Genomic DNA, 26,641 nt, shown 5'->3' with positions numbered 1-26,641 from the left:
GGGGCTGTCAGTTACTATGCCAGCGCTGTGCCTGAGCCATACCCCCTGCCATGGTGGTCTAGACTAACCCATAATTAAGAACTCTCTTCTCTAAGTTTGGTGTTTCTTCACAGCAGTAGAAGAGAACTAAGACAGCATATTTGAAGTTATGGAAGTTTTGGTAATTTTAATAAAAAAAAAATCTGTGGGAATTTTTAGTTTTGGAATTGATTACATAAGTCACTTTACATTTCCAACCTGAATATTTAGAACTGTTAAAACAGAAAAGAATGTGAAAGGCTTGGGCTTAAAGATATATACTGATGTTATCCTATTCTTAGGAATCCTTCGTTATAATCAAAGTGCCAAGGCTGGGGGCATGGTAACATGGTAACCTTTAAACCCAGCATTGAGGTGAATCTCTGTGAGTTCTGTGTATTGAGTTCCAGGTCAGTCATGCCTACAGTGAGACCTGGTCTCAAAGAAAAAGAGATGAGATGCCTGCCATTAATAACAAAGTACCTTATTTTCCTCAAGACTTGGTTTTACCCTTTGCTCTTGCTGAAAGGCCCTTAAGTCTGGTTTCTTTTCTTTTTTTCCTTTCCTTTTCTTTCTGTATTGATTTAGGAAGTATACTCCAGGCTCTAGGAGAAGCTAGAATGGAATGGATTTCAGAAATAACAGTTACTGTGATCGTGGGATTTGGGGGTGGTAAATGAACGTTTTCTGTGATAAAGGCTTCTTCTCCTTGCTGCTGTTCCCAGTGGTCCTCACTGTACTCTGTAGTCCCTCATCCGTCCCTTCCCTGACCTGGGAGGGCTAATGACAGGAGGAGGACAAAACGTCGATTGTGATGGTCAGTTTCAGCTGCGTTTAAGTGGGAAGCGCACACATACATGTCTGTGAAGTAGGTATTAATGTAACTTTTTTTCGTGTGTATATGTGTGTGGTATGGATTTTCGTCTTTTTTTTTTTAAGCAAAATTTTTATTTATTCATTTCTTGCACTGAAGTACTCCTCGATGACATCCTTGGCCTGAGATTCTTTGCCATAGTCCTTAACCACTACACAGCTGCAACCAACCGCCATGGTTTCCCCTCTCAATCGATTTTACAGAGGTCTACCCATTCCCCTAGCTTCTTGTTGTCATCAACCTTAATTAGGTTGATTTGGTGCTCAGCACAAAGGGCCTCCACCAACTTGACATACATAGGCTCATCACAATGGGATGCGAGCACACAGAGATGGGCTTGGCACTTGTCTAAGGCTTTGGCAGCTTCGCGGATGCCACGTGCTAGGCCATCATGGATGAGGGAGGTCTTCAGCACCTTTTGTAGCGCAGAATGGACGTCCATTACACCTCCAGCAGCAATGCCTTTCTCGGCCATGGCGGTGGATTATGGGTGAGGCTGAATCTTGAGCTCACCCGAGCCTCTGCCTCTGTGCAATTCAGCGGTGGCGGGGGAAAAAAGAAGTTTCGTCTTCTTGTGTGTGTGAGCGTGTGTATACATTAGCATCTGGAAGCCCAAGGTTGATATTGGGTGTGTTCCTTCATAGTTAACTACTTATTTTCTGAGGCAAGGTCTCTCACTGCACCCAGAGCTTGCTATTTCAGATAGTCTGGCTGGCCTGCTTGCCTTGGAGAACCTCCTGCTTCTGCCTCCTGAAGATTGATTGCAGGTGGGTGCTGGGAGTCGAAACTCTGGTCTTGGCTTCTGCAAGTGCTGTATCCACTGAGCCTTCTCCCCATACCTCACTTCCATTGTGTAGACTTACCAGCTGGCACAGAGGACTTGCGTTCTTTGTCCAAAGCCACCCAGTTACTAAGTGGCAGACTCTTCGGTCCAGGCAGTGTGCTTCCGGCTCCATGGTGTGTGTTTATCTGCTGCTCTGCAAAAGGAAGGGTATACTGCTGAGCTTTTGGTTTTAAAAATAATTATAAATTATTGTGTTTTCATGAATGAGAGCATTGGACATAACAATAATGTTTTATAGATTCCAAGAATTTGATCTTTTATATTTCTTTCCAGCCACTTTCTTTCTTTTGGAAACGAGATCTAATTGTGTAAATCCAGGCCAACCCAGAATTCGGTATATAACCCAAGCTGGTCTTTAGCTGTGATGCTCCTTCCTCAGCCTCGCAGACCCTGCTGCCATGCCTAGCTGTTTCCAGTCATTCGATAAGGTGTCCCTCTAACTTTGGGCAGTGTGAAATGTTTAAAGAGGAATTGTGTTTTCTCCTGGTAATATGACAGAAATCAGAAGAACGAACAAGTTTTAAAGCTACAGTGTGTTTTTGCTCAATGCGTTGTGACAGCCACGGGTGGGAATCATGTGAAAAGAATCACACCTCACATTTAAACAATATTTTTATGTGGATGAGTATTTTTCCTACATGTTTGTCTGTGTGCCATGAGTGTGCCTGGTGCTGGTGGAAGCCAGGAAGGTTGTCAGGTCCCCTGGAACTAGAGTTGTAGATGGTTGTGAGCCCCCAGTGTGGGTGCTGGGAGTCAAGCTGAGGCCCTCCAGAGAAGAGCAGTGAGGGTTTTCAACCTCTGAGCCGTCGCTTCTTCTCCCATAGTTTTTTTCCCCACAGTTCAGAAATTGATGAAAACATCCTTCTTGTTATAAACCTTAAAACTTTTTCTCAGATAATCAAAACCAAAAATAATCAACATGTGATCAAGTGTTTTTTTTTTTTTTTTAAACAAGATCCTCACTATATAGTATGAGCTGGCCTGGAACTCACTATGTATCATATGCTACCCTACTACTTGAAAATCCTCTTGTTTTCATCTCTTGAGTGGTGAGGTTGCAGGAGTGGACCATCATGCCCAACCAATAAACTCTTATTTTAAAACCAATCAATTTTCTAACTAAAAATTGATAGATTGATACAATGTTGATAAAATTTAGGTATGCAAACCTTGTTAGCAAAATTGCATTTATTAGAAATGATGGATATAGCTAGACCATGAGTTTGAGATCAGCCTGGGCTACATAGTATGGACTGTCTTAAAAAAGAAAAGGGATATGGTTTAAAACAGTGGTTCTCAACCTGTAGGTCATGACCCCTTTAGAGTCGAATGACCTTTTCACAGGGGTCACCTAAGACCATTGGAAAATATAGGTACGCTGCTCATCATAGCGTACCTGCACCAGGAGGCAAACATAAATGGGGATACTCCTCTCTTCCCTTGCCTCATTCAGGCAAGTCTTCCCTGCTCAGTCAAACCCTTCTGGAAACAGGCATCCCCAGTGGTACGTTTCTGTGTGATTTGAAATCCAGTCAAGTTGACAATGAAGATCAGCTGTCACACAGAAAAGCCCTAAAGCACCCTACAATGGGAACTCCGCTTTCTTCAGTGACAAAGCGAGGATTTCTAGCAAGAGGACTATACAGCCATTTCCATTTAAAATAGATATTGATGATAAACATGGAGTATAGATTTGAAGAATAGAGAAGGCTCTCGTGGTGGTGCTTGTCTATCAGCCCAGCACTCTGGATGCTGAGGCAGGAGGATCGATCATGAGCTCCAGGCCAACCTGTTATACGCACCAAGTTTCAGGCCAGCATGGCAGGATAGTGAGGCCCTGGCCATAGCAGGAGGAAAGGTGTTGGTACAGAGGCATGGACACCACAGGAGGATTAGCTAGTTTAATTAGGTGTGCAGTGAGAGTAGAATGAAAGAGTGGACTGACAATGTATTGGGACAGTCAGTGGAGGAATTAAGGGAATCCAGAGGGGCTTAAAAAGCAAATGGGTATTTCAAAGAGGAAGTGATAGATGCACTCTGTTTAGGACTAAAAATTAGCATGTTTATTGACAGGTTATAAAATCTTTATCAAGTCAGATTGGAGCAGTTGACTGGGAATTTGAAGTTGTGGCAGTAACTGGAGAGTTGGGCCCCTTGAAAAAAATCTATTTTTCTCTGTAGTGACCTTTTGCATGGTTTACTTACTTTGTTGAGAGCTTCTTGTAACCTTAAAACATGTATTTAAGATATTTTATTACCAATAATCAAGTTCAATGTTAATGAAACTATTCCCACTGATTTAGGTGGCAGAGGGGATTCTGTCTGTAGGGCCAAGTGTACTTTGAATTAATATGTGTAATAGTATTTCAAAACACTAAAACAGAGCTATTTAGAATATCTCAAATTTGCCTTTCAATCTATTCTGGCATTATTTTTATTTTGCTTTATCTTTTAAACTTGTGGTAGTTTTACTTGTTATAAAAACGTGTCATTCTTAAGTGGTCAGTTTGATTTTTTTCACCCACATAACTTCAATTCATAACACTGTCTATCCTGTCTTTCTCTTGTTAGTTCTGTCAACTCCAGAGGCAGTGACCACTTTCTGGTTTCTGTGAGGTCATACTGGGAATTTTTTTGAGAAGCATTTAAAAAGCACAGGCTTTTTAAAGAAGGTAATTTTGCTTCCTGATCATATACTACTGAGTCCCCAATCTGTGACCTGATTTGGTTACTCTCTAGTTAGAGTATTTTAATTCAGTCTTACCTGTGCTTTGCTGGTTTACACTTGTTTTTGTTTGAAAAATAATTATATCTTACTACTCAGCAATTTCACTCACTTCTGTGACATCAGAGCCTAGCCGCCTTTAACACCAGCTACTTGGGAGCCTGAGGCAGGAGGATCACAAACTCAAAGGTTAGCTCTGCTAAGTTCAAGGCCAGCTTAGACACCTTAGTGAGACCTTTCTCAAAATTAAAAAAAAAGGAAGGAAGGAAGAAAGGAAAAAAGAAAGAGAAAGAAAGAAAGAAAGAAAGGCTGAGCTGTAGCTCAGTGATAAAGCACATGCTCACCTTACTCTAATATGACAAAAAACAAAAATTGCTGTAGAATATTATTTTAAGATGTATTACTTTTGTCTATGCTGTGGAACATTTTTTAAAGATGCAAAGATGTGTTGCATTATTTTATGTTGCATTAGTTAAACTCTGTGTTACAGTGCCTGTCTAAAACACCTGATTGTCTAATAAAGAGCTGAACGGCCAATAGTGAGGCAGGAGAAAGATAGGTGGGGCTGGCAGGCAGAGAGAATAAAGAGGAAGAGAAATCTGGGAAAAGAAGAAAGGAGGAGGAACAAGAAAGGAGGAGGAGAGGAGGATGCTAGTGGCCAGCCACCCAGCCACACAGCCGTGGAGTAAGAAGTAAATAAAGGTATACAGAAATAGAGAAAAAAAAGTAAAAGCCCAGAGGAAAAAGGTAGGTGGGATAATTTTAAGTTAAGAAAAACTGGCAAGAAACAAGCCAAGCTAAGGCTGGGCATTCATAAGAAATAATAAGCCTCTGTGGATTTATTTGGGAGCTGATTGGCGGGCCCCCAAAAGAGCAAAAACAACCCACAATAAAACATAGCTTCATTTTCATTTCAGCATTTTCCACAATAACCAAGACATGGCCCTGAGGGTGGTGGCATGTGCACATAATCCCCACACTTGAGAGGCAGAGACAGAGGATCAGAAGTTGTAGGCTAGCCTCAGCTTATAGCAAGTTTGAGGCCAGTCTGGGCTACATGAAACCTTGCTTCACTTCTTCCTCCAGCTCTCTCACTTCATCCCTACCAAAGATGGAATCTATGTATGTAGATGTATACAGATGAGTGTATAAAGATGTGTTATCTCACAAGAGAACAGCCTTTAAAGCCAGGGAATCCTATCACTTATGGCCACAGGGGTAAACAGGGAGGGCATTATGCAAGTGAACTAGGCCGCTACTGTATGATTTCACTTATATGCAGCATCTGCAAATGTTGGGATAGAGGCAGAGCATGGCAGCCACCAGGGGATGGGGTGAGATGACAGCCAAGACACAGTGTTTAAGTTGCACAACATAATATGTAAAAGTTTTGTCAGTTAAAAATAAGTGATGGAAAAGTATAATTTCATAAAACTCTGTAAGCTTATGTTTTCCTCTGCTTGTCATGTTAATTAAATCAGTCATTAAAACATAATTTTATATATTTCTCCATGACTGACTAGGTGTTGGAATGATAGCTTTAATTTCTAGGGTTCCAAAGGTTTCATGGTGACATGTTACTCTATTTCAATTGAATTTATATGGCTTATGGATGACAAAACATTACATTCATTATATTCACGATAATGTTTACACCCAATATTTGGGTCTTTCTGTTTCTAAAGTGCTAAAATGATCATGTCAAATATTGAAAAAAATTTTTTTTACATTTATTATTTATTTTCATGTGTGTGTTGGAGGCACTTGAGATTGGAGATCAGATGGCATTGTGGGAGAGCAGATTCTCTCTTTCTATCATGTAGGTTCCTGGGACCAAATTCAGATTGTCAAGCTTGGTTAAAGTGCCCTTATTCACCGAGCCATCTCATTGACCTGCACATACTCTTATATTCTTTTCTATTACACTCTCATTTTCTTAAGCATATGGTTATTATTACTTTCATAGACAGAGTCTCATGTATCCCAGGTTGCCTCACTAGGGAGCAGAGGATAACTTTGAACTGATGTCTTGCCTCTATCTCCAGCATTCTGGGATTACTGGTAGAATATACTTCCGTATCTTGTGCCTATTTACTTTTGTTTGAATGACCTTGATACTTAGATATTAAAGTCATCTTCAATAATAATGTTTTAAATTTATTTTTTATTTCAGTTCATTCAGCCTCTGAAGAAACCATAGAGTCCAAAGCACAAGAAGAGGAACCTTGTAGCTTGCTTAAATATTTCAGTGTTGTTTGGTGTAAAGCTTCAAAGAAAAAACACAAAAAATGGGAAGGTGATGCTATTCTTATTGTAAAAGGAAGGTCCTTCACATTAAAAGATTTGGAAGGCAAAGACATTGGAAGAGGTATATTACCTGTTTTTATGATTTAGTCTAAAATTAGTATGTATTTGTGGCTGTATATTGAAACAGAGTTTGGGCTTTATAAAGGGACAGATTGGGATGTTATTTAATTGAATTTTGTGCCTCAACTGTGTATGATACATAATGTTTTTCATAATAGTGAACCCAGTACTCTTATGAGCTATGCTAGCTTAATTGTGCAAATTCTGACACCTACCATTTAATTTTCTCTGAAAGGAGCCAACAAGCCACAGTTGTCTGGGCACTGCTCTGAGATGAAGCAGTTTGTTGTGGTCCCACCAGCCCCCAGCATTAAGTGACTGGAATTGTAAAGAGCTGTCACTATGAGACGTTCATTGCTATTCAGTTTCAGTGCCACTCACTAAACATTTGAACTGTAGACTAAGGAGATAAGGTTAGGCCTGACTAGATGTATACAGCTGAACAGAGGTCACCATTGCTTTGTTGCACAGCACTTCCTGAGGAACTTGTCCTGATACAGAGCAGTCTGCAGGTTCAGAATGCTTCACACTGGATATCTGTATTGTCCTCTATTGTTGAGTTTTGAGTTTGGCCAAATTAGAAAATCTGTTGTATATATTCATTCATTCACTTAAAATATAGTTTAGAGTTTAGAGTTTGTTTTTCATCTTATATGCCAGCTACTATGTTGGAGTAAAGACTCAGAGATGAATATATATATATATAAAATAGCTCTATAACCTTTATGTGTATTTTATAGCTTAGTAAGGAGAGGGCAATATAATTGACAATTAGGAGGTGGTAAGATAAGTCTCAGTGAGAATTCTTGCCAGCTGCAATGTCTATTAAGGAACTACTTAAACAGCCTAGGAGACCAGGGCATGCTTCAAAGGAGACACCATTGAAAATCTGAAGGTTTTGCAAGTATTTGGTCATATTTTCTAAAAGATGACACTTTTAATATTAATTATAATAATCTTTTAAAGTTTTATGTCATTTTAAATTATGTGTAGGTGTGTATTTCTGTATGTGGGTATGAGTTGGCTCTCCCTGGACCTGGAGTTATAGGAGGCGGTGCGCTGCCCAAGGCCGGTGCTCTGCAGGAGCAGGAAGCACTCTTGACTGCTGAGCCTCTCTCCCGCACCCTGTGTGTGGTGCACACATTTTAGTCCCAGTGCCTGGGTGCTGATGACGATTGTAAGGCCGCCCTGGGCCTCTTTTTCTGTTGTTTCTTTTTATTATTGATTTATTTTGCATTCTAATTGCAGATTCTTCTCCCTCCTTCCCTCTCTCCCCTCCCCCACCTTCTCTTCTCTCCCCTCCCCCTATCCAGTCCTCTATTTTTGTTCAGAAAGGGGCGGGTCTCCCCTGGGTATCAACAAGGCATCAGCCTGGCCTTCTTATTGAGACCCTTTCTCAAAAACAGAGATAAAAAACAAGCCAAACCAACCCAACCCCAAACTCTAAACCACTCACAGTACGCACCATCCCCTTTCCTTGTAGTGGAGTAATAATGATGCATTTAATAGTTTAATGCAATGGCTAGGTAACAATAGGGGTCAAAAGTCTCATTTATCTGTTTAATGATCTCATTTTTAAGCAGACACATCTGTGTTCAGCACCTTACACATGGAAGAAAACAACTGTCCATTGATTTATTAATAATTTGAACAAACACTATCTTTTTTTTTTTTTTTTTTTTTTGGTGAGACTGGGTTTCCTGGCTGTCCTGGAACTCACTATGTATATCAAGTTAGCCTAACTGCCCGCCTCCCAAGTGCTGGGATTAAAGGTGTGCGCTGCCACCTGACCAGATACTTCCTTAACTTCTTTTTCTTCCTCCCTCCCTTCCTCCCTCCCTCCCTCCCTCCCTCCCTTCCTCCCTCCCTCCCTCTCTTCCTCCCTCTCTTCCTCCCTCCCTCTCTTCCTCTCTCTCTCTCTCTCTCTCTCTCTCTCTCTCTCTCTCTCTCTCTCTCTCTCGTTCTCTCTCTCTCTCTCTCTCTCTCTTTTGGTTTTTCGAGACAGGGTTTCTCTGTGTAGCTTTGCGCCTTTCCTGGAACTTGCTTTGGAGACCAGGCTGGCCTTGAACTCACAGAGATCCTCCTGCCTCTGCCTCCCAAGTATAAGATTTTTATTTATTTATTATGTATGCAGTGTTCTGCCTTCAGGTACCCCTGCCCATCAGAAGAGGGCACCAGATCTCAATGTAGATAGTTGTGAGCCACCATGTGGTTGCTGGGAACTGAACTCAGGACCTCTGGAAAAGCAGTCAGTGCTCTTAATCTCTGAGCCAACTCTCCAACCCTTCTTTCTTTTTTATTATTCCGAACTTAGAACTTGGGATGGGATATCTAGAGCCTCTTGCCACAGCTGCATTTTAACTGAGCTCTCTTGTGAGGAAAGTACAGTACTAGTTGTGGGAGGGTTAATTGTTGCTCACATTTCCAGCTCCTTCTTTATAGAAATGGAAAGGTCATGCTATGTCTGTAGTTTCTTCACAACATAGGAGAGTCCATGTAGCCTGCTGAACTCTTTTCTTGGCTTGCCTTTTTTCCCCCAGTGCAAAGATGGCAAAAAACAAAACAAAAACAAAAACAAAAAAACCCAAAACAAAATAACTATCATAGACTTCAATAGAATATATTTTTCAATAATTAAAAAGTATTGCTTTCTCTAATAAGTGCCAGTATAGTGCTTTTATATTTCAGTATCTCCAAAAGTATAGTGAATTTATATAGCTGTGTTAATTTCTTAAATACTTCCTTTAAAAACATATCTATCCATTCATTTATTGTATGTATATGTGTGTGTCAGAGAAAGAGAGACACAGAGAGAGAGAAAGAAAGAGAGTGAGCATGCACAATGGTGTATATATGGAGGGAGGTAAGAAGACAACTTTTGGGAGCTGATGTACTCTGGACTAGCTTGCCCAAGTGCTTTCAAGCAGTTCTCCTGTTCCAAATCTCCCATCTGACCATAAGAATGCTGGGAATTGAGCTGGAGAGGGTGTTTATTGATTGAGAGTACATATTGCTTTTCTCTTAGACCTGAGTTCAGTTTCCAGCACCCACATATGGCAGCACTCATATAAATGTTGTTTGTTTTTGCTCTTTTTTTTTGGAGGGGGGCTGCTGTCCAGCTCCCAAATAAATCATATGGAGACAAATTGTTACTTATGCATGCCTGGCCTTAACTTGGCTTATTTCTTGCCAGTTTTCCTCAACTTAAATTATCCATCTACCTTTTGCCTCTGGGCTTTTCACATTCTCTTACTTCTGTAAATCTTTTTCTTACTCCGTGGCTTGTTGTGTAGTTGGGTGGCTGACCCCTGGAGTCCTCCTCCTTCTCTGGATCCTAGATCTCCTTCTCCCAGATTTCTCCTTCTCTATATTCTCTCTGCCTGCCAGCCCTGCCTATCCTTTCTCCTGCCTTGCTATTCAGCTCTTTATTAGACCATCAGGTGTTTTAGACAGACACAGTAACACAGCTTCACAGAGTTAAAAAAATGCAACATAAACAAAAGTAACACATCTTAAAATAAAATTCTACAACAAATAAATGATAAATAAAACTTTTTATGTGGGTTGTGAGGCTTGAACTTGAGCTATCAGGCCTGTTCATCAAGCATTTGGAGTTATCTCCTGGACCTTGTTTTTTTTTTTTTTTTTTTTTAAATCAGAATAATAAATTATGTTTCTGGCTAATGAGACATACAGTGTAATTTATATGCACAGTACAGTGTTTATTCTGTACTGTCATGGGAAGGTGACTATTTTATTACTAAATTTTCTTAGAATGTCATTTCAATTTGTTTTCTTTCTTAAAGGTATTGGATATAAATTCAAAGAGCTTGAAAACATCGAAGAGGGCCAAACACTGGTGATTGGTGGGAAAGAAATAGAAATCCTGGGTACAGTCTCTTCTGATGACTTCAACAGCGGCAAATGTTTTCAGGGTGCACATGGAAGCCCTGCTGTCCCGAGTTCTCAGGCTGCCAGGAAATGCTTTTCTAACCCCTTCAAAAGTGTTGGTCAGTCAAGCCAGTCAAAGGCAAACAGACCGGACGCTTGGCAAAGCTGCAAACCACGCCATGACCCACGTGCGCCAAGTAAGATTTTAGAGACCGTTTGAACCTTCTCTCTTCATTGTCCAAAGATTTGGGACTGAGAATTGATGTTTAAATTTTGTTTTAGAATTTGCAAATGGTTGAGGTCAGGCCTGGGTTACATAGTGAGTTGAAAGCCAGTCTGGACTATATATTGAGACCTGTCTCAAAACCTAAAACCAAATAAAACAAAAACAATTTCAGGTGAGGGACTGGAGAGATGGATTAGTGAGTAGAGTCACCTGCTGCCAAGTCTGATGACCTGAATTTGACCTTTGGGACTCACATGGTGGAAGGAGAGAACCAACTCCCTCAAGTTGTCCTCTGGCCTCATATCTATTCCATGGCATGCACACACCTACACACATACATATATGAAATTAAAAAAATTTTTTTGAGCTGGGCGGTAGTGGGATACCCTTAATCCCAGCACTCAGGAGGCAGAGGCAGGCTCTCTCTGAGTTCAAGGACAGCCTGGTCTTCAGAGTGGGTTCCAGAACAGCCAGGGTTGTTATACAGAGAAACCCTGTCTGGGAGTGTGGGGAGAAAAAAAAGAAAAGAATTTTGAAAATTGCAGGTGTGTGGGGGACCCGCCTTTTCCCCCAAGGTACTCTTGAGGAGTGAGGGATAAGAGATTTAGATAGAAGGATAGAGGGGAGAGAGACAGAAACACAGGATAGCTTTGGGAGGGCCTGGATCCTTATCCACCAGCCCCTTCTGTCTCTTCTAAAGGGCTTTTTATAGGAATGCCAAGGGTTGGAGCAAAAGACCTCCCCCTTGCCAGATCAAAGCACACTGTACATCCAAGTGCAGACCCTTCCAAACACCTGGTAACCACTCACATGGTCACTCCTTCCCCTTATGCAGGCCTGATGGGTAAAGCAAGCTCACATCTCACTAGGGAACCTCTGTAGGTTCCCACATAGGTGAAGATTATATTCAGATATACCCTTTGACATAAAGAGTAATGCTGAAATCAAATACTCTTGGGAGTTATTTAACACATACGTTTGTAATCCCAGTGATATATGCTGATCTTGGCATTTGGTATGCATCTGTAGGGATTTCCAGGTTCTTGTTTTCCAGAAGGAAGCATTGAACAGGGCTATAACTACAACAGGAGCAGTTTATTAGTAAACAGTATACTCCCAAGGAGGGAGGAACAGTTTAGAAGCTCTATGGCAACACTACACAAAGGATGGACACTTTTATATTCAGGTATCACAGCCTTTTGGCTCGTTTGCATACTTTGGGCTTCTTCGGGAGTGCTTCCTATTGCATGTAGTTTACATTGAGCCATAGGTCATCCTCTCATTTCTGGTGTCTTCTGTCAATGGTTCCTGCCTGTTCTAGTTGATCTGTGCTTGGGGATCCCAGCCTTCTTTGCCGGGAGGCTTATCTCACATGTCAATTTTGTAGTTTTGGGGTAGGTCCTTTCTGACCCCACTCTCTACCCTGTCCAGTCTCAGCTCCTCCCTGAAAGCTTTTTCTGAAGTATGAGGATACAACTTACAGCCACTTCTTGCTGTGGGGGAAGGAGTGTAGTCCCTTCCTACTAGAGACCACAGAATTCTCTCTGTTCACCCACTGATTGGAGAAGAGGACCTGGACTCCTGTGGTAGGAATTGGCTGGGGTCCTCACATTACAAGTTGTCTAGAGTTGCTGTGTCCCCAGTGACACAAAACAACAGAGGGTCCCCCCTTCTGCAGGTCAGATAGATTGGGAAGGAGATGCAGAGTCAGCGAGAAAAACAGAGACTTCTTTGCTGAGGGACAGAAGCCTCTATTTTATTCTTTCTGCCTTGTTCTACTCTGTTCTTCTACCCTTATGTTCCCTGCTGCTTTCTCTTTCCTGATGACGTCTTCGCTCACTACTTCCTTATGTCTTCCTTCTCTGTGTCTTTATTTTTCCCTTACAGCTTATCTACCCCAGCAAAATATTTCAGGCTATATAAAAATGACAGTGTGGTTACATCTATTTTTTAAGTGAATGATTACAATGAATACAAGTAAAAAAACAACATGTTTCCCATTTCTCTGACATGATTAGATGTTTTATGTATTACAGGTGAAAAACAAATTATCCCCAATAACCCACATACAGTTAAACATTTATCTTTTAGACATCTCATAGAGCAGGAGCCTTTCAGCCATAACAGTTTATGTAGGCAGTAGTTTTTATAATTGCCAGAAACACAGGTTACTAATTTCACTTTTCATATTTTAGAGTCCTGTTCAATTATCTTAACTGGCCATCTCATTCTTTGTTTTTTAGTTACATGAAGTCAATTGTTTAAATTTTTGTTTTAGCTGTGATGCACACAGAAACCTGTGAACACATTTCCCAATATCAAAAAGTATTTGAGCTAACTCCTGGGACTCATTTTTTTCCTTCATTGTTAACCTAAACCACAGCCTGTCTTCAAGAGAAAGTCATAAGTCCTAGTTGCATGACACTTCCTTGTTCTTATTTTCTACCCTCTGAAGCCCCTGCTTTATCGGGGTGGGGGTAACACTATGTTCTACCTTTACCTATATTAGTTTTCCCACTAAGATAACCTCTATCATAACCCCTTACTACATTTGTTAAAAACCCTTAATCATCAAAATTCTATTTACACTAACACTATTATTGTATAAAATCATTGCTTCAGTTAAATAGTACAGCTTAAGAGGAAATCATCTTAATAATAATCCACAGGTAAGAATGCCCATTAGAACAGGATATTTCCAAGAGAATCACACTACATTAGGCAGTGGGGATCTCCCTACACCCTTCACACCATGCTGTTGCAGAATATTATTTTAAGATGTGTTACTTTTGTTTATGCTGTGGAGCATTTGTTTGATGATGCAAAGATGTGTTACATTATTTTATGTTGCATTAGTTTAACTCTATGAAGCTGTGTTACTGTGCCTGTCTAAAACACCTGATTGGTCTAATAAAGAGCTGAATGGCCAGTAGTGAGGCAGGAGAAAGATAGGTGGGGTTGGCAGGCAAAGAGAATAAAGAGGAAGAGAAATCTGGGAAGGAAAATCAAGGAATGAGAAGAGGAGGAGGAGAGGAAGAGAGGAAGACATCAGGGGCCAGCCACCCAGCTACACAGCAAGCCGTGGAGTAAGAAGTAGAAAAAGGTATGTAGGATAAAGATAAAAGCTCAGGGGCAAAAGGTAGATGGGATAATTTAAGTTAAGAAAAGCTGGCTAGAAATAAGCCAAGCTAAGGTCAGACATTCATAAGTAAGAGTAAGCCTCTGTGTATTTATCTGGGAGCTGGGTAGCGGGCCCCCAAAGAGCAAAGAGCCAAAAGAGTTAAAAAACGAAACGAAAGAAACAAACAAAAAACACTATGCCAGATACCAGAGGAAAGTGGCAGAGGCAAACATATAAAGCAGAGCAGTAGCAAAGACATTCTGGAGTCGAAGCTCTCTGGGCCTTGCCTATCTGGTGGACCGAACTCCTGCAGTAGAGGTACCTACCACCTGCTGCTTTTCTATCATGGCCACCAGCACAAAACCAGCATTTCTTTGTGAGCATTAGGCAGTGTGTTAACTAGTTTTGATGTCAACTTGACACAACTAGAGTTATCTGAGAAGAGGGAACCACAATTGAGAAAATGCCTCTGTAAGATTGGCCTGTGGGCAAGTGTTAGTGCATTTTACATTTTTAAATTAGTAATTGATGTGAAAGTGCCCAGCTCATGTGGGTAGTGCTACCCCTGGGCTGCTGCTTCTGTATGCTATGAAATCAGTCTGAACAATCCATGGTGAACAAGCCAGTTAGCTGTGTTCCTTGGAGGCCTCTTCATCTGTTCCTGCCTCCAGACTTCTGCCTTGAGTTCCTGCCCTGGCTTCCCTCAGTGATGGACTTACAAGCTGGAAGGTAAAATAAACCCTTTCCTCCAAAGGTTGCTTTTGGTCATGGTGTTTATCCCAACAGGGTTTCTTTTACATCTAGGGCCATCAGTTCCTGTAATAACAGCTGTCATTATGATTTAACCTTTGAGTTTAGGAGAGAGCATTCTCAGGCTATACAAGAAAGCACACACTGATGACTGTATACTGATAATGTGACAAAAGACAAAGAGCCATTTTAAGAGGGACTCTGGGGGATGGAGTGAATGGATCATTGCTAACTGAACAGAGATGTGTACGTGACTGTACCACATGCAGTGGATGCTTACTCACTGACTAGAATCTATTCTCCCTCCCTTGCTCAGCTCTTCATTCCTCTTTTTCTTTCTTGTTTATTTTTTTTTTTTGGATTAAATTAAATTTTAACCATGTTGTTCACATGCAGACATACTCTAAAACCAGTTTTGATGGATTAATTATCTTCAGATTTATCAATTGTCAGTCAACTTGTTATGTTTGATTTTTATATTTGGAGGATATTTCAGTAATCCTTTAGATTGTGTTACCTTATTTCTAAAGAATTAGATTACCATTTGATAGTTAATTCATGCTACTTTGAAAAAGCTCATGAATTTGACATTCATGAATGTAATAGTTAACTTTAAGCAAATAATGACAGTTAAGTCAATAGGAAACTTGTCATTCATTCTCAGTTCTGATTAATGTTAATAGAAGTGATGGCCTCTGTCAGTGTGTACAGGCCTTAAGATAAAGAAGCCTTTATGTTGAGCTTGGGAAGTCTCTGCAGAATGGAAATCTATGAACATTGGCAAGTCACATGACTTCAAGTGGGAGTGGCTCTCTGCTCTCTGAAAGGTGGGGTGCTGTGCTTCCTGAATTAGACAAGAATGAATTTCAGTGTCTGCAGCACTTGAGAGACTACGAAGTTATAACTTCCTCTCCCCTTCTCTTCTTCTCCTCTTTTTCTCCCCTCCTCTCCTCTCTTCTTCTTTCTAGAACTCCCTATCCTCCTTCTGCCTCTAGAGTGCTAGGATTATAGGTGTGTATCCATCCCTAGTACACGCACGCACGCACGCACGCACTTCGCCACAAATGATGGCAAACTGTTCTGGTGTAGAAGTAATGGGAATGAGATAATGTTGCTGAAAGGGATATTGCCTTTATACTTTGACCTTATTTTAAGATTCCCTGGTTATGCCGCCGCCGGACAAGAATCACCAGTTGCTGTTCAATAGGAACTGCTTTCCTCTTGTGGATGTGGTGGTAGACCCTCATCTTGTACATCACCTCCGATCACATCAGAGAGAGGGAATCATCTTCCTCTATGAGTGTGTGATGGGAATGAGGTAGGAAAATAAATGATAACAATTAGGTGTTTTGAGAAGAATCTGATAGAATGAACTCAAGTCTGCACCATAAATGTTAGCTAGTGGAAAAGCACCTTGTACTAAATGTGTGCATTTTTTCCACAGTGGTTCTTGGTAGAAGTCATGTGCTAGATGTCCTGCTGAGAAGCAGACATTCAGGAGCAAGGACCTTAAGTAGGGCCCCCCATTATTTATTTAATTTAGTCTTTTATAAATATTATTTCATATGTTCCTCACGCAAACCCTGAAGTTAGGTAGGGAAAGTACCAGGTTCACTTTATGAACCATGCTAAGAATAGAGAGATTTACTTTCCCAATTCAATGGCTAGTAAGAGGCAGAGTTCGAGATGGAGTACGAATGGTCAGCTTTTAGGTTGAAATCTTTTTTCACTAAAACCATGTAGCTTCTAAGATGTACCTATAATATAAATATATGTACATGAGCTGGGCTGTGGTGGTGCACACATTTAATCCCAGCACTCAGGAGGCAGAGGCAGGTGGATCTCTGAGTTTGTGGCCAGGCTGGTCTACAGAGTGAGTTCCAAGACAGCCAGGGCTATACAGAGAAACCCTGTCTTGAAAAACTCCCAAACAAATAAACAAATAAATAATGTATGTTTATAGATGTGTGTATACACACACACACCCTCACACACACATGCACACAAACTTTTTTTATGCTGGAGATTAAATCCAGGGCTTTGTACATATTTTTCTTACCTCACCAAGTTTTTAATCCTCTCTTTTACACTGAACCAACTTCTTATAGGCTTCAACAAAAGATCCAATTCCAAACTTATTCATGCTAAGTTTATGCTTCTCTAGTCACAAAGACATGTGGTTACAAAAAGTGTATTTGTTGGAAAGCACCATTTCTTTGGCTTAAATCTCACAGGAGCATAAGCAAGCTGAAGGATGTTAATGGCTGAGGAAGTTGAAGAGAACTCAGGAAGGAATGTTAAGAAGTGCGGTGGTGTATCTTAGTTCCTTTCAGATCTCACTTCTGTGAGGAGGTGCAGTCCAGAGCCGACTGAGCGTGACACCTGAAGCTCTTCACGAGCATCTAACTCTTTTTTTGTTTTTTAAAGATTTATTTATTTATTATGTATGCAGTATGTTTTACTGCATGCCAGAAGAGGGCGCCAGATCTCATTACGGATGGTTGTGAGCCACCATGTGGTTGCTGGGAATTGAACTCAGGACCTTTGGAAGAACAGCCATTGCTCTTACTCTTAACCTCTGAGCCATCTCTCCAGCCCAAGGATCTAACTCTTGATGAGTTTATTGATCCCCTTCGTGTGTGTGTGTGTGTGTGTGTGTGTGTGTGTGTGTGTGTGTGTATGTGTGTGTGCTTTCAGATGTCCTTTCATCTACCTTGTGTTTTGAGATATGGTCTCTTGTTGACCTGTGTAGCTGGAGGGCTTCTCTCCAGGTTCCCCAAGCCCCGCAGTCCCACAATCCACTTATAAAATAATCACTCAGACGCTTATATCACTTATAAACTGTATGGCCATGGCAGGCTTCTTGTTAACTGCTCTTTTATCTTAAATTAACCCATTTCTATAAATCTATACCTTGCCACGTGGCTGGTGGCTTACCAGAGTCTCTACATGCTGCTTGTCCTGGCGGTGGCTGCAGTCTCTCTCCTCCTTCTTCCTGTTTCCCCAATTCTCCTCTCTCTTTGTCCCGCCTATACTTCCTGCCTGGTCATTGGCCATCAGTGTTTTATTTATATAGAGTGATATCCACAGCAGACCTGGACTTGCCAGTTTAGCAGACTGGCCAGTGGGTCCCTGGGGATCATCTGCCTATCTCTGCCTCCACTGCCCTGGGATGCCACCATGCCTGGCTCTTTATATGGGCTGTGAGGTTGAATTTAGGTCTTCATTTGTGCTGCAGATGGGACCGTCTCTCAACCTTGCTTATTAGTCCTTATCTCTAATAGAATACAATTTAACAAACTATATTTATATTTTCAGTAATATTCTTAATTCCATTGGACATAGTAACTTTTAAATATCATGTAGTTATCCAAGAGATTAAAATATAAAGCAGTATAAAATGTATGATTTGAAAAATACTCCTAATGACTTTTCATTTTAAGTTATATTAATTGTAAGATGTCAGACCTTTACCTAAGCTATTTTGGTTGAGAACTCCATTGTCTGCCAGAGAGTTATAAGTTCTTATTGTAGAATTTATTTATTTTAAGCAATTTCAATATATTTTGAATTGTTTTGATATCTAATACTGAAATTGATTAAAAAGTGTCCAAATGTTAATGATGAGAAACATAGCTATAATTAAATTATCCCGATGTAGATATAAAATTGGAATTCATTTCTAGTATTCAACTATTTATAGATGACAGTAATGGAGGGTTTATATTCAGATCCTTAATTTCAGATTCATGTTTTGGTAATTAGTTCACAATATATAATGGTTATAATTGTCAAAGATTCAAAAGTGATAGGTTACAATCGCTAGATGAAATACTAAACTAATCTCTAGGGTCATTATTACCAGGTTCCTTTCTTTATGATATCAGGGCATGAAATATTTTCCCATTGTGATTCAAGAAAGTGTCCTTATTTCTACAGAGCAAATGGCAGATGTGGTGCTATTCTTGCTGATGAAATGGGCTTAGGGAAGACATTGCAATGCATCTCGCTCATCTGGACCCTACAGTGTCAGGGACCTTATGGAGGCAAGCCAGTAATAAAGAAGACACTTATTGTCACTCCTGGAAGCTTGGTGAATAATTGGAGGAAAGAATTTCAGAAATGGCTGGGAAGTGAAAGAATCAAGATATTCTCTGTTGATCAGGTAAGGGATTTTTAAAGGGTTAAGCCCTAGCCATTCTGCAAATATCCAGCTTTTTAAGTCAGCAATTCAATTTTTAGCTTTCTGAATGTGTACAATCCACAAGCCCCTTGCACAGAAATGGAGTTTTGAACTGTTTTGTTTTCAAGTTGTTATGGCATGGTTACCTTTGGTTCCACAGAGTCAGATGTTCAGGTCCTGACTCTCAGTGTATAAGTGCTCATTTTCTTTCAGTATGCTATGTAATCTCATGAGTTGGAAATGCAGCTGGACACATGTCTGTAGTCCCAGAACTTTGAAGGCTCAGAAGGAGGATCCAGAATTTGAGGCCAGCCTGAGCTATATAATGAGACTCCAGCCTACACGAACACACACACACACACACACACACACACACACACACACACACACTATTCATATAATATTTTTACATCATAGTTTAGCCTAGTTTACATTAAAAGTGCTTAAAATACTTAGCTTGTAGCTTGAAAAAGTCAGATTTTGTATTTGGGCAGGTGTCAAAAGGACACTGAGCTGGATTACTGATGACTGTGGAGTTTCTTAGAAGAGTTACTAATGACTTGGGCATAGAGACAGGGGCAACAGCATGACTAGAGAGTTTGAGCCCCAGCACAGAGAGACAGCATGGCAGTGTCTCTGAAGAGACTCAAAGGCCAAGTGGCAGAAGAGGGAGTCTCTTCATATACCTCTTGAGGATGGGGGCAATCTGGACACGCAGGCAGGAGGTGCGGCCGGGGTGGGGGACAACATGGACAGTCTTGTGGTGTAGACCGAGTAGATACTTCCCAGCTGAGATGCCGTGGAAGTGACCAGGCTGCTAGTCTAGGTTCACAGACAGTGACCACTATAGCAGGTGCCGGTCGGTATCCGGGAGGGGAGGCCTGAGCAGAGGCTGCCTGCTAGCTCTGTATACAGTCAATCCCCACCTTACAAAATCCATTTTATAGTAAAATGTGGAATATTTCATTTGTTTTACTGAGTACCGAGAAAACAACAGTTTTATGAATATCTTTTTTTTTTTTTAACCATTTTAAATGAAAATATAACCATTGGGAGTCATCCAGGAGCTTGGTGCTTTTAGAAGATGGGGCCTTTGGGAGTTGATTAGGATTAGATAAGGTCATAAGGATGGAACCCTAGGATACACTGGACCTAAAGGAAGATAGATCAAGTTTTCCTCTCTCTACCATGTGAGCCAGAAGACTTTCCCAGTGAAGCCAGGGAGACGGGGAAGGCTTTTAATGGTAGCAGTCAGGGTCTTCCTGGGCAGGCTGGTCCAGTTGATGCTGCCCGATATACTGTTAAGTTAGGATCAGCTATGTGGGGCTTTGTTGGTACCAAGGAGGCTCTGTTGCTCATGGGTAGTTTTGGTCTTTTGACTTAAGGTGTTCGTTAGTCAGGTCCCTTGTTCGTGGGATCTAAAGCTCTTGTAGGGGAGAAAAACCTAGTAGAGTTCAGAAGGAAGGAGAAGAAACAAAATGACTTAGCTGAGTCAGTGCCTGGGACTGCCTGTTGTTCACAATCTTGACATAGCCCAGTGGGACCCAGACAGGAAGAGCTAATGGATTCTGTCTTAGGTTACTGATGGGCAAAATGCGTTGCTTAGATTTGATTTCATAGTCTATGGTTTATCATATATTATTTTTCTCTCTTCAGGACCATAAAGTTGAGGAATTCATCAAGTCTACATTTTATTTGGTTCTTATCATCAGTTATGAAATGTTACTGCGTTCCCTAGACCAAATCAAGACTATAAAGTTTGACCTTCTGATCTGTGATGAGGGGCATCGTTTGAAGAACAGTAGCATTAAGACAACTGCAGCCCTCTTGAGCCTCCCTTGTGAGAAGAGAGTAATTCTGACTGGTTGGTAGTCACTCTGGGGAAGACACAGTGGGATTTTTGCCTAATGAACTTTTACAGTTTGTAATCTGATGCTTGACTTTATAAAAAGAACTAGTGGGGGTGGGGAATTCATATGAATAAACCTGTGTTAATTGGTTCTGAATCTTCCAATCCCTGTGCAATTTTCTGCAGCCTTGTTTCTGGGCCTTTGAGGAATAAGTTTAGGGGTAAAGAATGTAGGTGATGGGGCTGGACTGTAATGGCTTCTCAGTCTGGCGGTGCTGCTGCTGCGTAACTTGAGGAAGTTAGTTAACGTCTCAGTACCTCGGTTTCCTTGTCTGTGAAACGGATGTGATGGCATCCATGTCATAGAGTTGTGAGGGCCAGAGGAGTGGATGCAAGTAACTGGGACTCCCTGTCATGTGGTAAGCTTTTTAAGTACCTTTCAGCTATTTTTCTGTGTGTGGTGCATTTGTATGGCTTAGTGCTGGCCAAAGATTCCAGCCTAGAGTGTCTGGAAAGATGGGTAGATCACATGTAATACAAGAATCTCGTTCTATCTGCTGCTTTTTAGCCTAAGGCCTAACTTAGAGTCTGAAAGTTTCTTAACATAACTTTGCTCTCATACTTTATCTTGATATGTTACCATTCCTCAGTTTTTCATTCTGGCAGGAGAAGGAAGAAAGTTTTATTCATTTCTAATAATACCAGTTTCTCCATTTGCTACTCAAGATTCCATTCCCTATCATTTTACACTTAAAATTTTTATGTACATGAATGTGTATATCTCTGTGAATGTATGCTGTGTATGCATGGGCAGGTGTACATGGAAGCCAGAAGAGGATGTCAGATGCCCTGGAACTGGAGTTTCTGTTGGCTGTGAGCTGCCATATAGATGCGGGGGACTGAATCCAGGTCCTCTAAAGAGCAGAAAATGCTTTTAACCTCTGAGTCATCCCTCTGCTTCCCCATTCCCTACTGGATTGAGTGCTTCTGGGATGAATTGCGGGCATGATCTCTGTGGGATCTTGTCTTTTGTTTTTTCTTTATGCATGCCAGAGCCCTTCTGTGAAGTTACAATGGGATGAGGGAAGGACTGTGAACAGCTACTTGTTTCTTTTTCTAAGTCTTCTTACCGATAGAAGTATATCCCAAAGCAACAGGGAAGGACCAAGTCTGCCTTCCTTTCTTAGCAAGTTGGGGTAACACACCTTTAAACAATTTAGTTCTTTTACTTCTTATTTGTCAAGTAGGTCTATATTAGCCATTACTAGTGGAGATATTTGAAACTGTGCTTTAAAGGTACCTGAGCTGGGGTGATACTGGACACCTGTGACCCAAGCATTCAGAAGGCAGTTGGGAGGATGGCCCCTGAATTCAAGGCCAGCCTTCTCTACATATTGAGTTCTAGGTCAACCAGAGTTAGATATTGAGACCTTGTCTCAAAGCAAAAACAAAACAAAACAATAATTTTGAGCCAAGTGTGGTGGTGCACTCCTGTACCTGAAGCAGCTTAGGAGGAAGAGGCAGGATGACTGATCACAAGTTCAAGGGCAGCTTAATGACCCTGACATGTTTAATGGTCTTCAAATTTAAGGTTTTATTTATTTGAGACAGTCTTACTGTATAGCATTGGCTGGCCTGGAACTCATAGGCCTCCTAACTCTGCTTTGTAACTGTAGATATCAAAGGCGCATGCTATCACATTCAGCGCTGTTTTTAAATTACATGTTATTGATCTGTTATTTATCTGTCTTTCTGCCATTTTGTGGTGCTAGGGGCTGAAACTAGGATTTTTTTATTTTTAATTTTTTAAAATGGAAAATAAATTCTTTTCTCACACAATATATCCTGATTATAGTTTCCCCTCCCTCTACTCCTTCCAGTGACCCCTACCTCCCCTGTGGATCCTCTCTATTTCTGTCTCTCATTAGAAAAACACAGGCTTCTAAGAGAGAAGAACCAAACTTGACAAAATAAAATATATCATGAAGCAAAAACTATTGTATGAAAATTGGACATGGCAGCCTAACAGGAAGAGAAGAGTCCCAAGAGCAGGCACAAGAGTCAGAGACTCAAGTCGTTCTCAGCTCGAGTCCCATAAAAACACTAAGCTAATCAGTAAGCTCTACGATACACACGGGGGACCTGGTGCAGACCCGTGTAAGCCTGGGCTGCTGCTTCAATCTCTGGGTGCTCATGTGCACCTTGCTCAGATGATTCAGGGGCCTTGATGAGGCAGCTCTTTGCAGCTGAGCTGGATCTTTGAACCAGTTCTTTGCTCTTAGATGACAGGGCATTTTGCTCCACATGTGATGTTTCTCCTTCTACGAAAGTACAAGTTTTCATATGAACATGTGCAGTGTTACATATGTGATACTCAGTTATCCATGGGGGGAGAAATTTGGATTTTTGTTTTCTGCTATTTTTTAGCTCATTGTTATGAAAAACATTCAATTGGTGTTGACTAGAAGGCGGTCAGGATTTAGATAAGTAATAGTTATGTTGATCTGTTAGGGTTGCCATGATAAAAATGTCACAGGCTATGTGGTTTAACCAACACTTTCCCCGGGGTTGTCAAGACTAGCAGCCCAATACTTAGGTATATTATGTGGGTTGATTGCTCAGATCCTTAGCCAGAGGAACCACTCTTACACCCCTGTTTCACAGGTGATGAATTGTGTAAGCATCCTGTTCAAGGCTACACAGGGAGGAGGTGGGTTCAAAACATGGGCAGCCAGACTCCAGAGCCTGCCCTCAGACACCTCTCTGAACCAGATGTAAAAATTCACATGATTGCCGGGCGGTGGTGGCGCACACCTTTAATCCCAGCACTCGGGAGGCAGTGACAGGCAGATCTCTGTAAGTTTGAGGCCAGCCTGGACTACATACAGAGTGAGTTCCAGGAAAGGCACAAAACTACACAGAGAAACCCTGTCTCAAAAAACAAAACAAAACAAAAAATCACATGATTGTTGATTTAAGCTTTGATTTGGCTGCTCTTCTTTAGTTTTAGGGTGTTTGCTTATATTTTCTGCTCTCAGGGAAGAAGGCACAAATTTGTAGAGACTGGTGATTATAAAACAATTTAACCTCATCACTTTTCTTTCTCCTTAGGTACCCCAGTTCAGAATGATTTGCAAGAGTTTTTTGCATTAGTTGATTTTGTTAATCCAGGAGTATTAGGCTCTTTGTCGTCTTACAGGAAAATATATGAAGAGCCCATCATTAAGTCAAGAGAACCTTCTTCTTCCAAGGTATAATTTCCTTTAATGACTTTTTTCTTAAAGAGCAGTATGCCTGGAAGAATCATAATTTTGGTATTCACTTACATACTGTATTTTATTAAATCTAAGATAATACCAGTAATAATCGATTACACTCTTCTATGTATTTCTAAAGAGAACACCACTAAAATTGTAAAGAAAACATTGATTGTTAAAAAGTATCCTAGGTGCTGAGGCAGGATTTCTGGAATCTAGGGCAGTCTGGGCTACAAAGTATGACTATTTAACGCGCGCGCGCGCGCGTACACACACACACACACACACACACACACACACACACACACACACACACACACAGGCTGTGACAGACATAGTGGCATGCACACCTTTAATCCCAGCACTCAGGGAGGCAGAGGCATGCAGATCTTTGTGAGTTTGAGGTCAGCCTGGCCTACAAAGTGATTCCAGGATAGCTAGAGCTACATTGTGGGATCCTGTCTCCAAAAACTACACCCCCAATTCCTCCCCCAGCCCCCCCCCAACAACACACAAGATCAGATCTACTTTATTTATTATTTGTTTGTTTTTGGTGAAAAGTCTCCTGTAGCTCAAGCTGACTTTGAACTGATCCACCCATTTCCCCAGTGCAGGGATTGTAAGGATGTGCCACCAAACACAGTTTTATTAGGTGCCAAGTGCTCAAACCTAGGGCTTCTTGTATGCCAGGCAAGCAGTCTAAAAACTGATCAGCATCCCCAGTGCCACATCTGTTCTAGAGAAGTTCAATTATAAAGGTAATATGTCATCATATATTTTATTAAGCATTTTACACAAATCAAAACAAATAATGGCTTATGTGAATATTTAATAATTGCATGGAAAATGTTATGGTATATTATATAAAAATAGTGTTAGTCACTTGTTGACTTAATAGGTTGGTTTTTGAGACAGGGTTTCATTATGTAGGTCAGGCCAGCCTGGAATTTACTGTCTAGACCACATTGTCCTTCAACTCACAGAGATCCATCTGCTGTGTCTATTAAGTGCTGGGATCAAAGGTGAGTACACCACACCCAGCCCAATATAACACATATTTTAAACACTGTAAGTGGGTCAAAGGTTAAGAGGTATACACTGGAGGAATACAAAGATGAGCCGGAATGAATGGTAATTTCTTTGCATGAAGCTTCATTTCAGTACCTTGAAATTTTCCTTTTTTGTGTGTAGCATGCATGCTACAGTATGTGTGTGGTCAGAGGACACTTTCAGGAGTTCTTTCCTTCCATCGAGTGGATTACAGATTCTTGGGATTATTCTCAACAGTCAGCAGTCTTTACCTATTGAGCTATCTCACCAGGTCAGCAGTAGTTGTTTTTGGTTGATTGAAATAGACTTTAGATTTCTCATAGTTCTGTGTAGAACTATCGTTTCTATATTGTCTTCAAAAGCTTTATTATATTTGTAATAAAAATTAATCTCTTAAAATATAAGGGGAATATTTATATATGTAAAGTTTTGTATGCTCAAAAGATTCTCTAGAGAACTTAAGCATATATTTTATTAATATTATATTTTGACTTAAAATATGCATTTATGTAATGAACAGTGTATAATGTCTTGGAAAGTGTCAACAGTGTCCTATGATAGTAAATTAAAAAAATTATTTATTCTTTCAGAATTTCATACCTGCATACAATGTATTTCATTCCTATTTACTGCACACCCTTGCCCTGCCAATTCCTTGTGGATTGATAGCCCATGTCCTTTTCTTTTTTAAAACAACCAGCTGAATAATCCATTAGTGCAGCCCTTATAGGTACAAGTGCAGGTCACACAACTGGGACTTGGTCCTCCCTCAAACCATGCTGTATTGTTGTCTGGTTGAGCCTGAGCAGGCAACCACAGCTGCTGTGAGTTCATGAAGAGCAGGCAACCACAGCTGCTGTGAGTTCATGAATGAAGAGCAGGCAACCACAGCTGCTGTGAGGTCAGGAATGAAGAGCAGGCAACCACAGCTGCTGTGAGTTCATGAAGAGCAGGCAACCACAGCTGCTGTGAGTTCATGAAGAGCAGGCAACCACAGCTGCTGTGAGTTCATGAAGAGCAGGCAACCACAGCTGCTGTGAGTTCATGAATGAAGAGCAGGCAACCACAGCTGCTGTGAGGTCAGGAATGAAGAGCAGGCAACCACAGCTGCTGTGAGTTCATGAAGAGCAGGCAACCACAGCTGCTGTGAGGTCATGAAGAGCAGGCAACCACAGCTGCTGTGAGTTCATGAATGAAGCGCAGGCAACCACAGCTGCTGTGAGTTCATGAATGAAGAGCAGGCAACCACAGCTGCTGTGAGGTCAGGAATGAAGAGCAGGCAACCACAGCTGCTGTGAGTTCATGAAGAGCAGGCAACCACAGCTGCTGTGAGTTCAGGAATGAAGAGCAGGCAACCACAGCTGCTGTGAGTTCATGAATGAAGAGCAGGCAACCACAGCTGCTGTGAGTTCATGAAGAGCAGGCAACCACAGCTGCTGTGAGGTCATGAAGAGCAGGCAACCACAGCTTCTGTGAGTTTAGGAAT

General features: G+C 41.1%; 2 protein-coding genes across 3 annotated transcripts in view; one reads left to right on the top strand and one right to left on the bottom strand.

The window, feature by feature from the left end:
- Positions 1 to 26,641, top strand: part of Rad54b (RAD54 homolog B) — a 92,090-nt gene that overhangs the window by 53,166 nt on the left and 12,283 nt on the right. For both annotated transcript variants that reach the window (XM_028871586.2, XM_037202393.1), the window contains exons 4-9: positions 6,635 to 6,829; positions 10,635 to 10,916; positions 15,972 to 16,134; positions 18,756 to 18,981; positions 20,656 to 20,863; positions 23,960 to 24,099. In XM_028871586.2, coding sequence (XP_028727419.1) covers positions 6,635 to 6,829; positions 10,635 to 10,916; positions 15,972 to 16,134; positions 18,756 to 18,981; positions 20,656 to 20,863; positions 23,960 to 24,099 — 1,214 coding nt within the window. The remainder of the gene's footprint in view (positions 1 to 6,634; positions 6,830 to 10,634; positions 10,917 to 15,971; positions 16,135 to 18,755; positions 18,982 to 20,655; positions 20,864 to 23,959; positions 24,100 to 26,641) is intronic.
- On the bottom strand, positions 957 to 1,376 carry LOC114694582 (40S ribosomal protein S12-like). Its single transcript, XM_037202394.1, is given in 2 exon segments — positions 957 to 1,067; positions 1,070 to 1,376. Coding segments are annotated over 2 exon segments (396 nt in total). The 5' UTR covers positions 1,368 to 1,376; the 3' UTR covers positions 957 to 969.

Source organism: Peromyscus leucopus, chromosome 2 (genome assembly GCF_004664715.2).
Source record: "Peromyscus leucopus breed LL Stock chromosome 2, UCI_PerLeu_2.1, whole genome shotgun sequence".
NCBI lineage: Eukaryota > Metazoa > Chordata > Mammalia > Rodentia > Cricetidae > Peromyscus > Peromyscus leucopus.
This window is presented reverse-complemented; position numbering and strand designations above follow the sequence as displayed.